Below are 16,325 nucleotides of genomic sequence, written 5' to 3'. Positions count from 1 at the left end.
CAGAGGCCATACTATGTGATATTGCAGCTATCTAAATACATAGTGTTGTAAATAAACTTCAAGTCACTTGTCTCAACAACAACTTGATATTTGTGGTATGTATTATATAAACTCAGACTGGCAGTGGTATTTAACCCAAGAAACCATGTTAGGCTGACACCCTAGGGACTGGAGTACACATGGGTGGAAACGTAATTTGTTGCATTTCTCTTTAGTATGGGTTGTGATTTTATGAGAAGTATCCATCAAAAAGGGGCATTGTTGCTTGATTTGTGTGAATGATATTAAAGTGGCCGGATGGATCAGATGAGGCAGTAGTGCCGAAGTGAGGATAGAAACTGGGACAGGAATCATGTGAAATGAGGTTATGCAGTCCGAGGTGAAAGGATTGGTGACACATTTCGGTATCTCCGAGACATTAAGGAATGGGTTCGTTTGAGGCGTTATTCCAGTTTTTTAATCGATACTTTTTCGAAATGACAGTCCACTTCAGTGACATCAAAAGGAGGAAAAAGCACCACTTTGTTCGCGATAACCCGTGAGGATGAATTACTTTTTAAAATGTCTGCCTTCTAAGCAGTAGCTGAAGTCAACATCTGAACATCATCGGTTAGTGTACACTGTGCAGGGATGGCGATACATTTCATTGGAGCATATGTTTGACTTTAAAGTTGCATTAAATATATTGAGAGGCAAATAAAACTTTTCCTGTTAGTGGTGCATTATTTCGTGGCTGATTTGTGGCATAATGCCAAATCAATGCTCCCGTAGCGGAGTGGATGGGGATTGTAACAATGCTGGGCGCTGCTGGAACTGATACCGGACCAGATTCCAGGACCACGCCAAAGGGGTTCGACGAGCGCTGGGAGTTGGAGTCCATTGGCTGGCCCACCCTCCACCCGCCAGAGGGCAGTGCCGGGGAGGCGAGGACTACAACTCCCAGGCTCCACCGCGCGGCGCTGTCCTCCCGGCTCCACCACCTGCCTGTGATTGGCGGAGGGCTGACAATCGCGCGATCCGGGGGCTGGCACTTGCCAACGGTCACCGGCGGCGGGAGGACGGAGAGGCTGCCGGTGTGTGGGGGGAAGGGCAGGACTCGCTCACACGGTACGGTGTGTTTCCCCGCCGCTGCCGCACTCACCGGCTGTAAGGGGCGGGGGGCAGTTTGTGGAGACAGGGAGCGAGCTTTGTGGGAGAACAATGCACGCGAGCGCCAGCGCCCTGCGGACCCTCATCAAGGGCGGCCGCGTGGTCAACGACGACTGCACCCAGGAGGCGGACGTCTACATCGAGAACGGCGTCGTCCAGCTCGTCGGCCGGGAGCTGATGATCCCCGGCGGGGCCAAAGTCATCGACGCCACCGGCAAGCTGGTCATGCCGGGCGGCATCGACACCAGCACCCACTTCCAGGAGACCTTCATGAACGCCACCTCGGTGGATGACTACTACCACGGCACCAAGGTAAGGGGAGGGGGAGGGGGAGCATTGTCTTCACCCCCACCCCCAGGGACTGGGGCACGAGGTGGTTGGGGGGGTCGGTGCGTAAACAACTGCTCAGCCCCTGCCCGTTCGAAGCCAGCGGCCCCTTTGTTGGCCGGATCCCGCTGGATCTGGGTGGAGCCGGCTCCAGTTCATCATCTGTCAGTGATGGGGGTGGGGGAGGGAGAGAGGGTGGGGGTGGGGGAGAGCGTGGGAGGGTGGGGAGGGGGTGGGACAGAGAGGATGGGAGGGTGGGGAGGTGGAAGTGGAGGGTGGGGGGGAGAGGGAGAGAGGGTGGGGAGTGGGAGGGTGGGGGGGGAGGGAGAGAGGGTGGGGAGTGGGAGGGTGGGGGGTGGGACAGAGAGGATGGGAGGGTGGGGAGGTGGAAGTGGAGGGTGGGTGGGAGAGGGAGAGAGGGTGGGGAGTGGGAGGGTGGGGGTTGGGACTGGGAGGCTGGGTGGGAGAGGGTGGGGGGTGGGCTCGCTGTGTGTGCAGACAGGGAAGCAAGGCTGATGGATTGAGGGAGTAGTAGTGTGACTGTGTGCTCGGGGGTGAGGATGCCACGGATGTAAGAGGGGATGTGAACAATGCTGCTTTCCCCACGAAGACCTCCCGCCTGACACTGCTGATTTCGGATTGAAGTCTAAATCTGACTGGGAAAGTTCACAGTTTCTACGGCGCTGAGCATAGGAATACATTGCTGCATTCTGGAAAGGCTTATTCATAATTGGCATCTATGTGGATGTATTAATATGACCAATATTTTTACCTTATGTATGTTTGCGTAACTAACTTGAACAGCTTTTGCATACATGCGACTAGTTTTTTGCAGTTGGAGAATTTTGTTTTTCTACAGCAAAGGCTTTTTAACCGCTTGGACTGGTCATTTGCACTACCTTTTTTTAAAATTCTTACTTTCGGATGGTTGAATGAGTTGCATCTCTGTGATGTTCAGATTCTCATCTGTGATTATCTTATGAAGGATAAAATCACTACTTAGAGCATTATTTGTGGCACATTCTTAATCTAAGGCAATTTCTTTAGGTTAATGATGAATATTGGGACCTTTGAATTGGAGTATTGTTATTAGGGCTGAATTATGAATCACCCTTTTGAGTTTACCTTCCTTGGAAATAGTTTGCAATGTTAGGAGAAACTTCAGATAATAACCAAAACAAAAAATAAAGGCTAGACATGCAATAAAAATGTCTGTTTTATATCCTACATGGGACATATTGTTTATCCAGCATATGATATAAGCTATAATTTAAATTTCTAAAAGAGCTTTTGTCAGAATATAGCTTGCACAAGTCCACCAATAATTCAACTTTGATAAGCTAACAAAAGACATGCTTGTTAATATTAGTACAGTTTTTCACAGCAAATTGCAAAGCTGCATTGCTCTCCTGCAGCCTGTGCCAAAAATACTAAGTGTTTAAACTCATCATCCCTCCACCATGGTAAAAACGAGGACTGCAGTTGCTGGAAACCAGAGTCTAGATTGGAGTGGTGCTGGAAAAGCACAGCAGTTCAGGCAGCATCTGAGGAGCAGTAAAATCGACGTTTCGGGCAAAAGCCCTCCACCATGGCAGTTTAAATTGAGTGTCAAGTAGTCCAGATACTCAGCACTTAAACAGCCAGCATTAGATTGTGAGTTCAGGACCAGTTATACAAAGTGACAAAATTCTTACATCAAAATAGTGGGTAAAACATGCAATAAAAAAAGAAAGAACTGCGTAGCTGAAAATCAGAAACAAACGCAGAAATTGCTGAAAAGCTCGGGAGATCTGGCACCATCTGTGAAGAGACATCAGAGTTAATGTTTTGGGTGCGGTTCTGACAAAAGGTCACGGGACCTGAAGTGTTAACCCTGATTTCTCTTCACAGATGCTGCTGGACCTGTTGAGTTTTTACAATAAAACATTCAAGTTGGGGAGGAAATTGGCAGCCACTATATACCTTACCCAATTTACCTTCCCAGAGAAGGATATAGCAGGGAAATTAGACACAAGTATAGAGCAGCAGCCTTTATTTTCTGATCAATATGCAGCTGTTAATCTGAAGTATGAATGACCAAAGATATGTTGTATAGTTGTGGATTGGTTTTCATATTGTTGAATAGGGAAAATGTTGATAGATTTGTGCAAGTTTTACCATATAAAGATGTATATGATTAGAGGATGCAGTAAAGAGTTTTACTGAAGGTGCACTGTTCACATACGTAATCTCAAAGTAATTTTGTTTATGTCAATCATCAGCAATCCTAACAATGACTGTTGCAAAATTATTTATGACGAGGATGAAGCAAAATTGTAGCATGTTCTGCCTTTTTCTACTTTAAAAAGTATTTGACAGCTGACTGGAAAGTCTCTAATAATGCTGTTATTGGCTGGATATTATTATAGTGAAATGGGTTGATCTCCAAATCTTCCACTTTCACAACTAACCTTTACCGAGGGTAAAGAATTCTCAGCAAAACTATTTCCATATTATCCAACGGAGGAAGCATACCAGTTCATTTTGTTGCAAAACATTCACTCACGTTCAATGTGAGATGAAATCCATGGTGCCAATCTTAAAAATTTTATGTATTCTGACTTATTAAAATTCATTTAGGCAACAACATTTGTTTAGATGACCACAGGTTGTACCTTTACTTGTTAGAATAATCTAATAATTGTAAATTTGGGCTTTCTTAGTTAATTTTATCATTCCTTAAGTGATAAAATACTTTAAAGCTATTTAATCAAGCACATTTGTTTCAGCTCTCAATTTAGCCAGTCATTTGTTGGAATGTCTGGATTGTTCATTGTATTTTGTGGTAGATGGCAGAAACTGGAGCACGTACAGTTACTGAAATACCAGAAACAACACAGTGCAATTGTCAACCCATGTATTCTCAAAGGAATGTTCTACAACAAAATGATCTGGTATGCATTTGCTGATATGATATGAGGGGGATAAATATCAGCCAACTGTTTTGTTTTTTCATATTGTCACAGTTCAGTAACTTGGCCAGGATTTATCTGCCAACCAGAGCATGAAATTCCCCTAGCCAGATGCTGCTTTTCAAAGTAGGTATGATGGGTAAAAATGATTTACCACTCATCCCCTCACTTAATGGTATCAGTATTGATTTGAGCACATTGTTGGTATTAAAATTATAGATCAATTCAATTCATAAAAACATCTTGTAGGCTACATCCACCAATTCATAATATTTTTATGTTTGCTTTGTAGGAGGCTGCCAGAAAGTAAAATGAATGTTAAGCAGGGCTGCAATGCCATCTTAAGTAGATTATGATGTCATCACAATACACAGTTTACACTTAGTCTTTTTGAGTTTTTCCCCCCTTATAGCAATTTACTGGAGGACAAATGTTTCAATTCTACTAAATTGTTTTTGTCAGTTTTGTCACTTCAGTAAAGATCAATAGTGGGCATATGAAATTGTCTTGTTTATTCAGCTAATCAGAACATTTATGTTGTCATGGAAAGATTTTTGGGCTGTATAATGTTAGCATAAAATCTTGATTTTCTTTGGCCTTATTGGTGATGGCAACAAAATAAGATCAATCAAGTGTATTGTACAACAGTAAATTGTACTGGACTAGGCACTTTTCCCCTTACCAAAGGTATTCATCTTCAATTTTCACATGGAAAATAATCAATCACCAAAATACCAGCTTTTTAAAATAAATTTGTGAATTGCATAATGAATAGGAAATTAGTCTTATTCAGGCATGGAAAATCATTAATCCTGTTAATATATTTCTCATGTTTGTTTTCACAATAAACATATTTCATATGCAGTCAATAACATTATATTTTATCTTTAAAATACAATAAATTGATACAAAGTTGTATTTTCAACTGGTTCTGTTTGTGACATTTCCCAGATGCTAGAAGACTGCTTCTATATCACTAGTAACATTGTTTATTTGCTGACAAACTGCTAGAAAAGCTTGAAAATAAAATGTGGGTGCTGGAAAACTGAAATAAAAACAAACTGCTGGCAAAATTCAGAAGGTCAGGCTCTGAGAAACAGTTAATATTTTGAATCTGAACATCTCCGTTTCTGTCTACATAATTGTTGCCAGACCTCCTGACATTCTGCAGCACTTTCTATTTTTATTTTGGATTTCTAGCTTCTTTAGTATTTTTGCTTTTATTTGAATGTTACAGGTGCACTATTTATTTGTATTAGAGGCAGAGATGTCATAATGTCATAGGATTGCCTTAGACTAGACATTAAAGAAAATCTTTTAAGAGTGGAAATGTTAGATGAGGAAGAATAAATGTTATATGTATTTTGGCTTCCAGCTCAGAATTAAAACATTATGTTTCTAACCAGGCAAATGTACATCAGTTAAGATCCAACCACTTTTATTTGGCTACCTTTTGATCTGTTTGAGGTCAGTATTGTTCTAAAGTAATCACTGGGGAATGCAGGAGTGTAAAGGTCTTGGATGTTTCTCCTCTTGTCAAGGCAGCTGAGATTGATATTGTTTTCTGTTAGTAAGAAGTCAGATGAGGACCTCACCCCTTGTCATTCTATTATGTCCTGTCTGTACAAATCCAGAATGAAAAGATATGAATTGGTTATTTAACTTCTTGACAGCTGATACTAATTAGCTAAATTGTTGGTGTAATGAGGATGAGTTAAAAACATGCAATTTAAAAATAAAGTTTTGGCTGTGCTAGAGATTGCTATAATTACCACGACTTCCATCTCTGCTTAGCTGTTGTTGTGTGTTTTCCAAACGCAACAAGTTGATATTCCCACTCTCTTCCTTCACTGCAGATAAAGAACTGAATTCTTCATAATGAGCTTCTCCCAGCAGAGATTTTTAAAAATCAAGTTTTTGCTATTTTGTTGGAAATCTGCAACTCCATTGTTTGATTTTCATTTCATGCTTTTTAAAAAAATTGAAGCTGTGGATGCAAGTGCTCCAGTAATTACTTTAAGTTAAATTTAAGGTATGTTTTGCAGGTTAATTGTGCAGTGAAACATTATGTCACTGTCATTTTTAGTTGACTGGGTAAAGGGAGTGGGGGTGGGGCATGTAGGTGTGGTGGCATTTGTCACTTCTGTGAAATGATTATGGACTGATAAAGAATATCTTTATTGCAGTGCTGCTTGATGCTAGCAGAGGAGAGGTTATTTGTAAATAAATGAGAGAATGTTGTGCTATTTTATCAGCTCTCTGGTTTTCTTTTACAAATCAACCTGTTTTGACACATTGTGAGGCAGTTTAGTGTCCAGCACATTCTGAAGTGAGGCTTGAACCCAGACATTTTAGCCCAGAATAAGGGACACTGCATTAGAAGACCATCAGGTTTCTGTCTCTTTGTTAACAAAGGGTGACTAAGTATACTAATTAAATAGCCCTCCCAATCCACCATGGACATGCAAGTCCTGGGCTTCCTCCACCACCAAATCCAAGGATATGCAAGTTTCTCTGAACAAACATTGCAAGACAGGCTGAGTTTTTCTATTTTTATTTCAGATCGCCAGCATCTGCAGTTTTATAGAAATAAGACTTAACAGGAGGTGTTAAGGTTGTTAAAAGGCTGTTAAAAGGCTAATAGAACATCTCGACCTGTGGAGTGGATGGGTAAAAAAGTCATAGTGTGGCTCTGAGAGATTCGGACCTGACAGAGTCTACCATCTTGTACTTGAATTAGTTTTTAAAATGCTTACCTTCTTACCATATTTTCAGAAATCAAATTCGGCGTGTATCCGATAAACTGGTGCAGGTTTGAAGAAAACCAAAATGTACGGAACACAAGTGTTACGCAAGATCCATTAAATATAGTGAAGCTTTTGCATAATCGGGCAGGTGTAGGTTCTGGTTCGTGGGAAGCGCTGATTCTGCTAACGGGAAATATAGCACGTGGTTGCAGGAAGGCACGGCTCACTGAATATCTGACAATGAGCATAAATTTCCTTCACATCGATAGTAGTGCGATAATGAGAAGTCCAACGCAATTGTACCACAGACTTGAATAAGAGTATCAAAGCCTGGAATTTGCTGAGTTGGAAGCTTCTGAAGGTGGCGGGCGGGACCTGATTCTGGCATTCCCACCGCCGCTCCTTCACCAGGTGGTTGTGGTGCTTCAAACCTAGTGCTTCCAAATAAACCTGTTACACTATAACCTGGTATTGTCTGATTTTTAACGTTGTACACCCCAGTCCAACACCGGCACCTTCAAGTCATATTCTGTTTTCGGCAGTTACGTCTAACATGGGAGAAGGATGCGGGCAGTCAGTCTGCTGGTAACTCTCCGGCCCTTGCGGCCCTGTTCTGGGGATAGGCAGATTAAACCCGCTTCTGGCAGTTATATAAACAAATACGCATTCCTCGTTGGTCACTAATTTAATTTTTTGGCAAGATTTAAAATCAGTGGGGGCTCTGAAGTTCACATGGTCCATAGTGTTCAGGGATGTGTAGGTTAGGCTCATTAGTCAGGGGTAAATGTATAGTAGGGGAATGGGTCTGGGAGGGTTACTCTTCGGAGGGTCGATTTGGACTTATTGTGCCGATGCTGTTTCCATACTGTAGGGATTCTGTTTTTTTAAAAAGTCTGCTTTGGCTGTTGTTTTAAAATCAAGCATCGTTCCGGATTACAGTAATAGGATGTAGCGTAATAAAGCTAAAGGAGCTGTCCGATAAATGGTGCTGAACTTTTTGCCCATTGACTGTTGTTAACGACACTTTTCAGATGAGAGCACTAGATTTTTATTTTCTCGGCGGAGATACTAGTTGAAATGAGAGACATTGTGCATGGCATCCAATCTGAACAGTAATATCATATTTTTTTCTAGAGTTTGTTTACTTCAAGTGTAACAACAGTGTAACCAGTGAAGGAAACCGATTTTGTTGCTTTATTTTTCTTCACATAATCTTTTCATTGGCTTTATTGTGAACAGATATGAAGAAATAATTATACATCGGTGTAAGACAAACTTGAAGTTCTTAAATTCTAACATCCAATAGCTACAAATATAGAGTGCACTGAAGTCTGATCAAAGTAAAATACTAACAGTACAGTATCTTAATCTTGAATGAAGGATATTTAAATTTCTTTAAGAAGAAATTGACAATTATGATGGAATTGACATGTTAATCATTTCAGTTATTGTATATTTTATTGTTCTACAGTTTGGTCCATACTTAAAATGAAAAGTGGAAAAACATGACCTGTTTTGAGGATTGCACTTATTTGGTACATTATTTTATAGTTAATAATCGCATATATGAGGTTTTTTTATTGTAAAATTTAAAAGGAAACCTTTACATTTTCAGAACACAATGACAATGTTATGGCAGTAGTTAAAATACCTTGTATAATATGTTTGAATTCAGTGACAGGGTTTGAATAGTTAAAAATAACTCTGCATCACTAAAGTTCTACAAATAAACACCCAGTTCTTCTGTTGTTTGGTGTTGTTTCCATGCAAAATATTAGGTAGGGCCCAAGAGGAATTATGGTGTGAATAGTAACATCATTCTGAAGGGACCACTGGTAATGTCAACCTGTATATGTATACAAGTTGCATTGAGCATTTCAGCATGTTTGACCACAACAAATATTTATTAATCATGCAGTTACATTTATCTTTGTACAAATAAAGCTTTAATATGAAGTCCAACAGGAAAATTATCTTAATAATACAAACCTTAATTGTAAGTCTGTGTTGATGTCTAATATTATGCAGTTTTAATGTAATGTTTGATACAAATCTACTGAATTTATTGACAAATTCTAATCTGCTTTATTTATTTATGAATCCAAGAATGTCAGCATTTCACATTTGCTTTTACACTGTATACAAAAATATGTCTGGAGTTTTTGGTTTTGTTTTGTCTTTGTGGAAGTAATGATGAATTAGGTGGCAGGGAGAGAAATGCATAATCCCATTCCAATTTCAAGTACCCTGGTGTCTCTCTATCGATGTTACAAATTTTACAAATTAATTCCCTAGGCTCTGGAGAAGTAGAAAAGAGAATGTGTAACATGTTTGAAACTGTAAATTTATATGTTACATATATGTTAATATCATTACAGCAAGTTTGGATTGTTGGAATTCTAAGTTATAGGTTTGTCTCTGTTTGCAATTAATAATTAGCCTTTAAAAACCACAATGCCCATAATTCAAAATAAGATAAATATACCTAGTTTTCCCACAGAACTACTCAGAGGGCTTGAGGGAAATCTTTTTATATATCCATGCTGTAAAGTAAATCAGGAGAGAAACATGCATCAAGTTCCAAAGTGCTGAGAAGTCTTTCTATGGAGTAATGTGCCAAGCAGAGTTCATAAGTGAAGTAGTTTAAAGTTGTTAAATTATCTTAAGATAAGAACTCATTCTTAATCCCATTCCAGAATGCTGCAATATAGTTGGCAGAAAAGATGTGAAATTAAGCTTTAAAGTTTTAGTTTAGTAAAGAAAAGGAATTGATGTATGTTTACACGCTGAGCTGGAAGGTTCGTTTTCATACGTTTTGTCACCATATTAGATAGCATCATCAGTAAGCCTCCAGTGAAGCGCTGGTGTTAGTGTTTAGGTTTCCTTGAATTGGTGATATCATTTGCTGCAGTGATGTCATTTCATGTTCTTTTTTTCTCACAGGATGGGAAATGGGGTCCAGTAGGTGTTTGTTTATAGAGTTCCAGTTGGAATGCCTTGTGTCCTTGTTTGGCTTGGTAAAAACAAGGACATCAGATGCTGGAAACCAGATTCTAGATTAGAGTGGTGCTGGAAAAGCACAGCACTTCAGGCAGAGCCTCTATTTCTGATGAAGGGCTTTTGCCCGAAACGTCGATTTTCCTGCTCCTCGAATGCTGCCTAAACTGCTGTGCTTTTCCAGCACCACTCCACCTAGAACCTTGTTTGGCTTGTCCCAGTTGAAATGGTGTCCTTCCTCATCTCTATGTAAGGGTACTAGTGAGAGTGGATCATGTCTTTTTATGGCTAGTTGGTGTTCATGTATCTGGTGGCTAATTTTCTGCCTGTTTGTCCAATGTAATGTTATTACAGTTCTTGCAAGCGATTTTGTAAATGACATTAGTTGTGTATATAGGGTCTTTGTAGTTCATTAGCTGTTGTTTTAGTGTGTTGGTGGATTTGTGGGCTACCATTATGCCAAGAGGTCTGAGTAGTCTGGCACTCATTTTCATGAATGGAAACCCTAGCCACTCTCTCCTGCATCAGACACATCTGAAATGTCTGAAAACCAATCTTCCAGCTCAGTGAGCAAATTTGCATCCAGACAGTCAACTTGAGCTACAAATCTTTTCAACACTTGCTAAAAAACAATTGAAGCTGCATCAGAGATAATGTAGCACTGGAAAAATTGTTATCTGCTGTTCCAACATATTAACTGAAAATTTAATACCTTCTAGCCCATCAAAGTTTTGAAGAAAGAGTGTGTCTCTCTGTTTCCTTTGCAATTGAGCTGGACTGGGTCTCACTGGAGAATAAGTGCTAGATATTCTTAGAATCGCAATGATGTTTATAAGCTATACTAGGGTGTTAAGGTTCTGACACAAAGCTGCTGATTCTATTCAATCTATTAAAATTACTTGGGTTATTTCTACTGTGTGTTTTAAAACCTTTGAATCTGTTATCTGGGAATAGGGTTTATTTTCTTGTTTATCTTAATTTCTGTTACAATAAATGTTTTTATTGTTAAACAAGGATTGCGATGTTTTGTGCTTTTGAATAAATATCACTTCAGTCGCTAACATTCAAAAAAAACTATCCAGCCAATTTCTTGTCAGGGGTCTAACTTGTTCAGTACTGACATCAACTGAGCATTACCCCATAACAACTGGGACCACCACATTATGATACACATAAAGAGCCACTTTGCCCCAGACATTAAAGATGGCACATAATTGTTTAAGCTTGTAATATTGTAAGAAAATAAATTGATGTAATGTATGCATATAATAGGTGGTTGGTAAAAATATATTTGAAAGGGCAATTTTAAATAATTTAGTTCTTGCCCCAAAATTAAAAATGTTAGCTCTTCTTCCAAATCTGTAAATAACCCTCACAATTACTGCTGTTTATTAATACAGCAATATTATCAATTTTTCTGCAAAATGACTACTTCTATAGGCAAAAAGTAATAATGATTTCACTTCAGTTGCTTCCTTGACAGATGATATTCGAGAGTTTCAAAAGTTATAAACTCGAATCCTACATGAAACTTGCTTTAATTCGTATTTCATAATCTAATTTGTTTCTTTATTAAAAATCTCACAACACCAGGTTATGTGTCTAATGATTCTGTCCCACAGCTATCCGATGAAGGAGCAGTGCTCCAAAAGCTAATGCTTCCAAATAAACCTGTTGGATTACAACCTGGTGTTGTGATTTTTAACTTTGTCTACCTCAGCTCACCACTGGCTCCTCCACATCATTGTTTCTTTATCTAAGACATTTCAAAATGGTTTATAGATCAGACTGGAAAGAATTGGAAGAGGCAAAATCAGTGGAGGCATACAATATTAGACACTATGCAAGAGTACAGATACATTTGGGGTAGATATTGAAAATCAGCTGCAAATGTGTTGCTGGTCAAAGCACAGCAGGCCAGGCAGCATCTCAGGAATAGAGAATTCGACGTTTCGAGCATAAGCCCTTCATCAGGAATAAGAGAGAGAGAGCCAAGCAGGCTAAGATAAAAGGTAGGGAGGAGGGACTAGGGGGAGGGGCGATGGAGGTGGGATAGGTGGAAGGAGGTCAAGGTGAGGGTGATAGGCCGGAGTGGGGTGGGGGCGGAGAGGTCAGGAAGAGGATTGCAGGTTAGGAGGGCGGTGCTGAGTTGAGGGAATCGACTGAGACAAGGTGGGGGGAGGGGAAATGAGGAAACTGGAGAACTCTGAATTCATACCTTGTGGTTGGAGGGTTCCCAGGCGGAAGATGAGGCGCTCCTCCTCCAGCCGTCGTGTAGTTGTGTTCTGCCGGTGGAGGAGTCCAAGGACCTGCATGTCCTCGGTGGAGTGGGAGGGGGAGTTAAAGTGTTGAGCCACGGGGTAATTGGGTTGGTTGGTTCGGGCGGCCCGGAGGTGTTCTCTGAAGCGTTCCGCAAGTAAGCGGCTTCAGAGGAGACAGGCCGCTTACTTGCGGAACGCTTCAGAGAACACCTCTGGGCCGCCCGAACCAACCAACCCAATCACCCCGTGGCTCAACACTTTAACTCCCCCTCCCACTCCACCGAGGACATGCAGGTCCTTGGACTCCTCCACCGGCAGAACACAACTACACGACGGCTGGAGGAGGAGCGCCTCATCTTCCGCCTGGGAACCCTCCAACCACAAGGTATGAATTCAGATTTCTCCAGTTTCCTCATTTCCCCTCCCCCCACCTTGTCTCAGTCGGTTCCCTCAACTCAGCACCGCCCTCCTAACCTGCAATCCTCTTCCTGACCTCTCCGCCCCCACCCCACTCCGGCCTATCACCCTCACCTTGACCTCCTTCCACCTATCCCACCTCCATCGCCCCTCCCCCTAGTCCCTCCTCCCTACCTTTTATCTTAGCCTGCTTGGCTCTCTCTCTCTTATTCCTGATGAAGGGCTTATGCTCGAAACGTCGAATTCTCTATTCCTGAGATGCTGCCTGGCCTGCTGTGCTTTGACCAGCAACACATTTGCAGCTGTGATCTCCAGCATCTGCAGACCTCATTTTTTACTCGTAGATATTGAAAATGACTGGAAAATACTAGCATAACTTTAATTAAACTATTACAGGATCTGGGATCATGGGCTTTACAATTACAGATGTACAGAGGTTTTTTTTTCAGTCAGACTGTCCAAAGAGTTCATTACAGAGCTCTGGAGCAGTTAGGATTAGAACGAAGGATTCCTGACTCAGAAACAGGGACATGACCATTGTATCACAAGAAGCCAGAGGTTATGCTGGAAAACACAGATTAATGCTTGTTTACTAATGTAATATTTTATTTCAAAGTCACTATGTATTGACATACTTGTTCTTCTTCCAAGCACAAAGACATTGCAATGATATAGTTGCTTGCTTTGAGTTACTGGATGATTTAACTTTTTTGTCAAAAAATACTTTTAACAAAAAACATGTGTCAATGTTTGGCAGTAATGTTGTCCTTCATGCCAAATCTTTCTCCATTTCATAATTCAAAGATACCATAAGCAAAGTAAAATGCTTAAAGACTTGTCTTAAAGCTTATGAAAATGTTAGTGGAAAACTCAGTCTTCAGGAGTCTCCATTAATAACAGAGTTTATCTTTATTAAATATATGGACTTCCTCTTGATACCATGCATTTTATTGTCATAGTTAAAATGCCAGCTTTAAATACATTGGTTTTACTTTCCTAAATAAGTCATGCATAATATTGAAACTTTTATCTTTTTCTTCCATAGGCAGCTCTAGTTGGAGGAACAACAACAATAATTGGTTATGCATTACCAGATAAAGAGAATTCACTTCTGGAAGCATTTAAAAAGTGTCGAGATCTAGCAGATCCTAAGGTCTGCTGTGACTACTGCCTTCATGTTGGTATAACTTGGTGGGGGCCACAGGTAGGGGTGTATTTCATAGTCCATATAATTATCAGATATGTTTCTTTGCCTATTTGTTTGGTTAGGCCTTTTCAATTTGGGAAAACTGCTGTTGAAGGTGTGTAACGAAGCACAAGGTCAGAATAAAAAGGCTGACTTCTTCCAATAAGATAAGAACTGGTGAAAATAAAATTAGTTAGGAATACTCATGGGTGGCACGGTGGCACAGTGGTTAGCACTGCTGCCTCACAGCGCCTGAGACCCAGGTTCAATTCCCGACTCGGGTGACTGACTGTGTGGAGTTTGCACGTTCTCCCCGTGTCTGCGTGGGTTTCCTCCGGGTGCTCCGGTTTCCTCCCACAGTCCAAAGATGTGCGGGTCAGGTGAATTGGCCATGCTAAATTGCCCATAGTGTTAGGTAATGGGCAAATGTAGGGGTACGGGTGGGTTGCGCTTCGGCGGGTCGGTGTGGACTTGTTGGGCCGAAGGGCCTGTTTCCACGCTGTAAGTAATCTAATCTAAAAAGTAATCTAATCTAATCTAATTGGTTCTGGGGTGCAGTTGCTATAGGAAGGATAGAAGGCGGGGCAAAAGAGATGGGGAAGTGACATTTTTGATTAGGGGAAACATCAAAAGCAGTACTTTAGGAGGATATTCCTGGGGGACTGTCCAGTGAAGCAATATTGGTGGAACTGAGAAATAAGGGGGTGACCACTTGGGATTGTACTACATGTGCCTCAATAGTCAGTGGGAAATTGAGGAGAAAATATATAGGGAGATCACAGATAGCTGTGAGAATAATAAAGTTGTAACATTAGGGAATTTTAAATTCCCAAACATAGACTGGGCTTGCCATAGTGTTAAAGGCTTGGATTGGGAGGAATTTATTGTGTATTCAAGAAAACATTTTAAATATGTAAATGACCCTACCAGAGAAAGGGCAGCATTCAACTTATTCTTGGAAAACAAGGCAGGCCATTTGACTGAAGTGTGAGTGGGTGAGGAACCATAATTGTATTAGTTTTAAATTGTTATGGAAAAGAATAAGCCTGGTCCACAAACTTATCATCAACAGCCACGGATGAGGTGCTGGAAGACTGGGCGGTGGCTAATGTTGTGCCTTTTTTTAAGAAAGGCTGCAGGAAAAAAACAGGGGACTAGACTTTACATCTCTGATGGGTAAGTTATTGGAGGAGATTGAGAGACAGTTCCAGATGGTAAAGCAATATTGATTAGGCAGAGTCAGCATGGCTTTGTGCAAGGGAAATCATGTTTCACAGACTTGATCGAGTTTTTTGAAGAGGTGATTAAGAAGATAGATGAAGGTAGAGCGATAGATCTCTACATGGACTTTAGCAAGGCTTTCGACAAGGTTCCGCGTTGAGCGTTGTTGTTCAGACAGAAGGCCTGTGACCAGCGGTGTGCCACAAGATTTGTTGTTGGATCCACTAATGTTCATAAATTTACGTAAAGGATTTGGACGAGAATATAGGAGGCATGGTTACTAAGTTTGCAGTTGACACCAAAATTCATGGTATAGTGGACAGCGAAAAAGTTATTTTGGAGTATATTGGGATCTTGATCAACTCAGTTCCACCTAGTGGGCCAGAATGTCAGATGTAGTAAGGCAAACCAGGGCAGGACTTTGACAGTTCATGGCAGGGCCCTGGGAGTGTTGTTGTACAGAGAGATCAGGGGAGCTCCTTGAAGGTGGCATTACAAGTAAACAAGATGGTGAAGATGATATTTGGCATGCTTGTCTTCATCAGTTGGAGCATTGAGTACAGGAATTCAATTTTTTGTTACAGCTATACAAGATGTTGGTAAAGCCACATTTGGAGTATTGTGTATAATTGCAGTCATATTGCTGTAAGAAGGATGTTATTAACCAAGAAAGGATGCAAAACCCTTTACCAGGATACTGGGACAGGAGTGTTTGAGTTATAAGGAGCATAGGAGGCTGAGGGGTGATCTTAGAGGTTTATAAAATCATGAGAAGCATGAGTAGGGTAAATAGTCAAGGTCTTTTCTCCAAGGTAGGGGAGTCCAAAACTGGAAGACGTAGATTTAAGGTGAGAGGGGAAAGATCCGAAAGGGACAAGAAGGGCAACCGTTGTGTGGTATGTGTGGAATGAATTTCCAGAGGAAGTGGGTCATTCAACCCATTGAGACTGCCTTGCTGTTCAATGAGATTATGGCTGATTTGATAACCTAAACTCCACTTTTCTGACTTTTCTCCATAATCCTTGATTCCCTTACTGATTAAAAATCCCTGCTTATCTCAGTCTTGAAT

At 40.9% G+C, this 16,325-nt stretch overlaps 1 protein-coding gene across 1 annotated transcript in view; it reads left to right on the top strand.

Moving 5' to 3' along the window:
* Positions 1-1,051: 1,051 nt before the first annotated feature.
* Positions 1,052-16,325, top strand: part of dpysl5b (dihydropyrimidinase like 5b) — a 59,175-nt gene continuing 43,901 nt past the window's right edge. The window contains exons 1-2 of the mRNA XM_060822023.1: positions 1,052-1,461; positions 13,895-14,053. Coding sequence (XP_060678006.1) covers positions 1,201-1,461; positions 13,895-14,053 — 420 coding nt within the window. The 5' untranslated portion in view covers positions 1,052-1,200. The remainder of the gene's footprint in view (positions 1,462-13,894; positions 14,054-16,325) is intronic.

Source organism: Hemiscyllium ocellatum, chromosome 3 (assembly GCF_020745735.1).
Source record: "Hemiscyllium ocellatum isolate sHemOce1 chromosome 3, sHemOce1.pat.X.cur, whole genome shotgun sequence".
NCBI classification, from domain to species: domain Eukaryota; kingdom Metazoa; phylum Chordata; class Chondrichthyes; order Orectolobiformes; family Hemiscylliidae; genus Hemiscyllium; species Hemiscyllium ocellatum.
The sequence above is the reverse complement of the archived record's forward strand: the minus strand, read 5'-3'. Positions and strand labels throughout refer to the sequence as shown.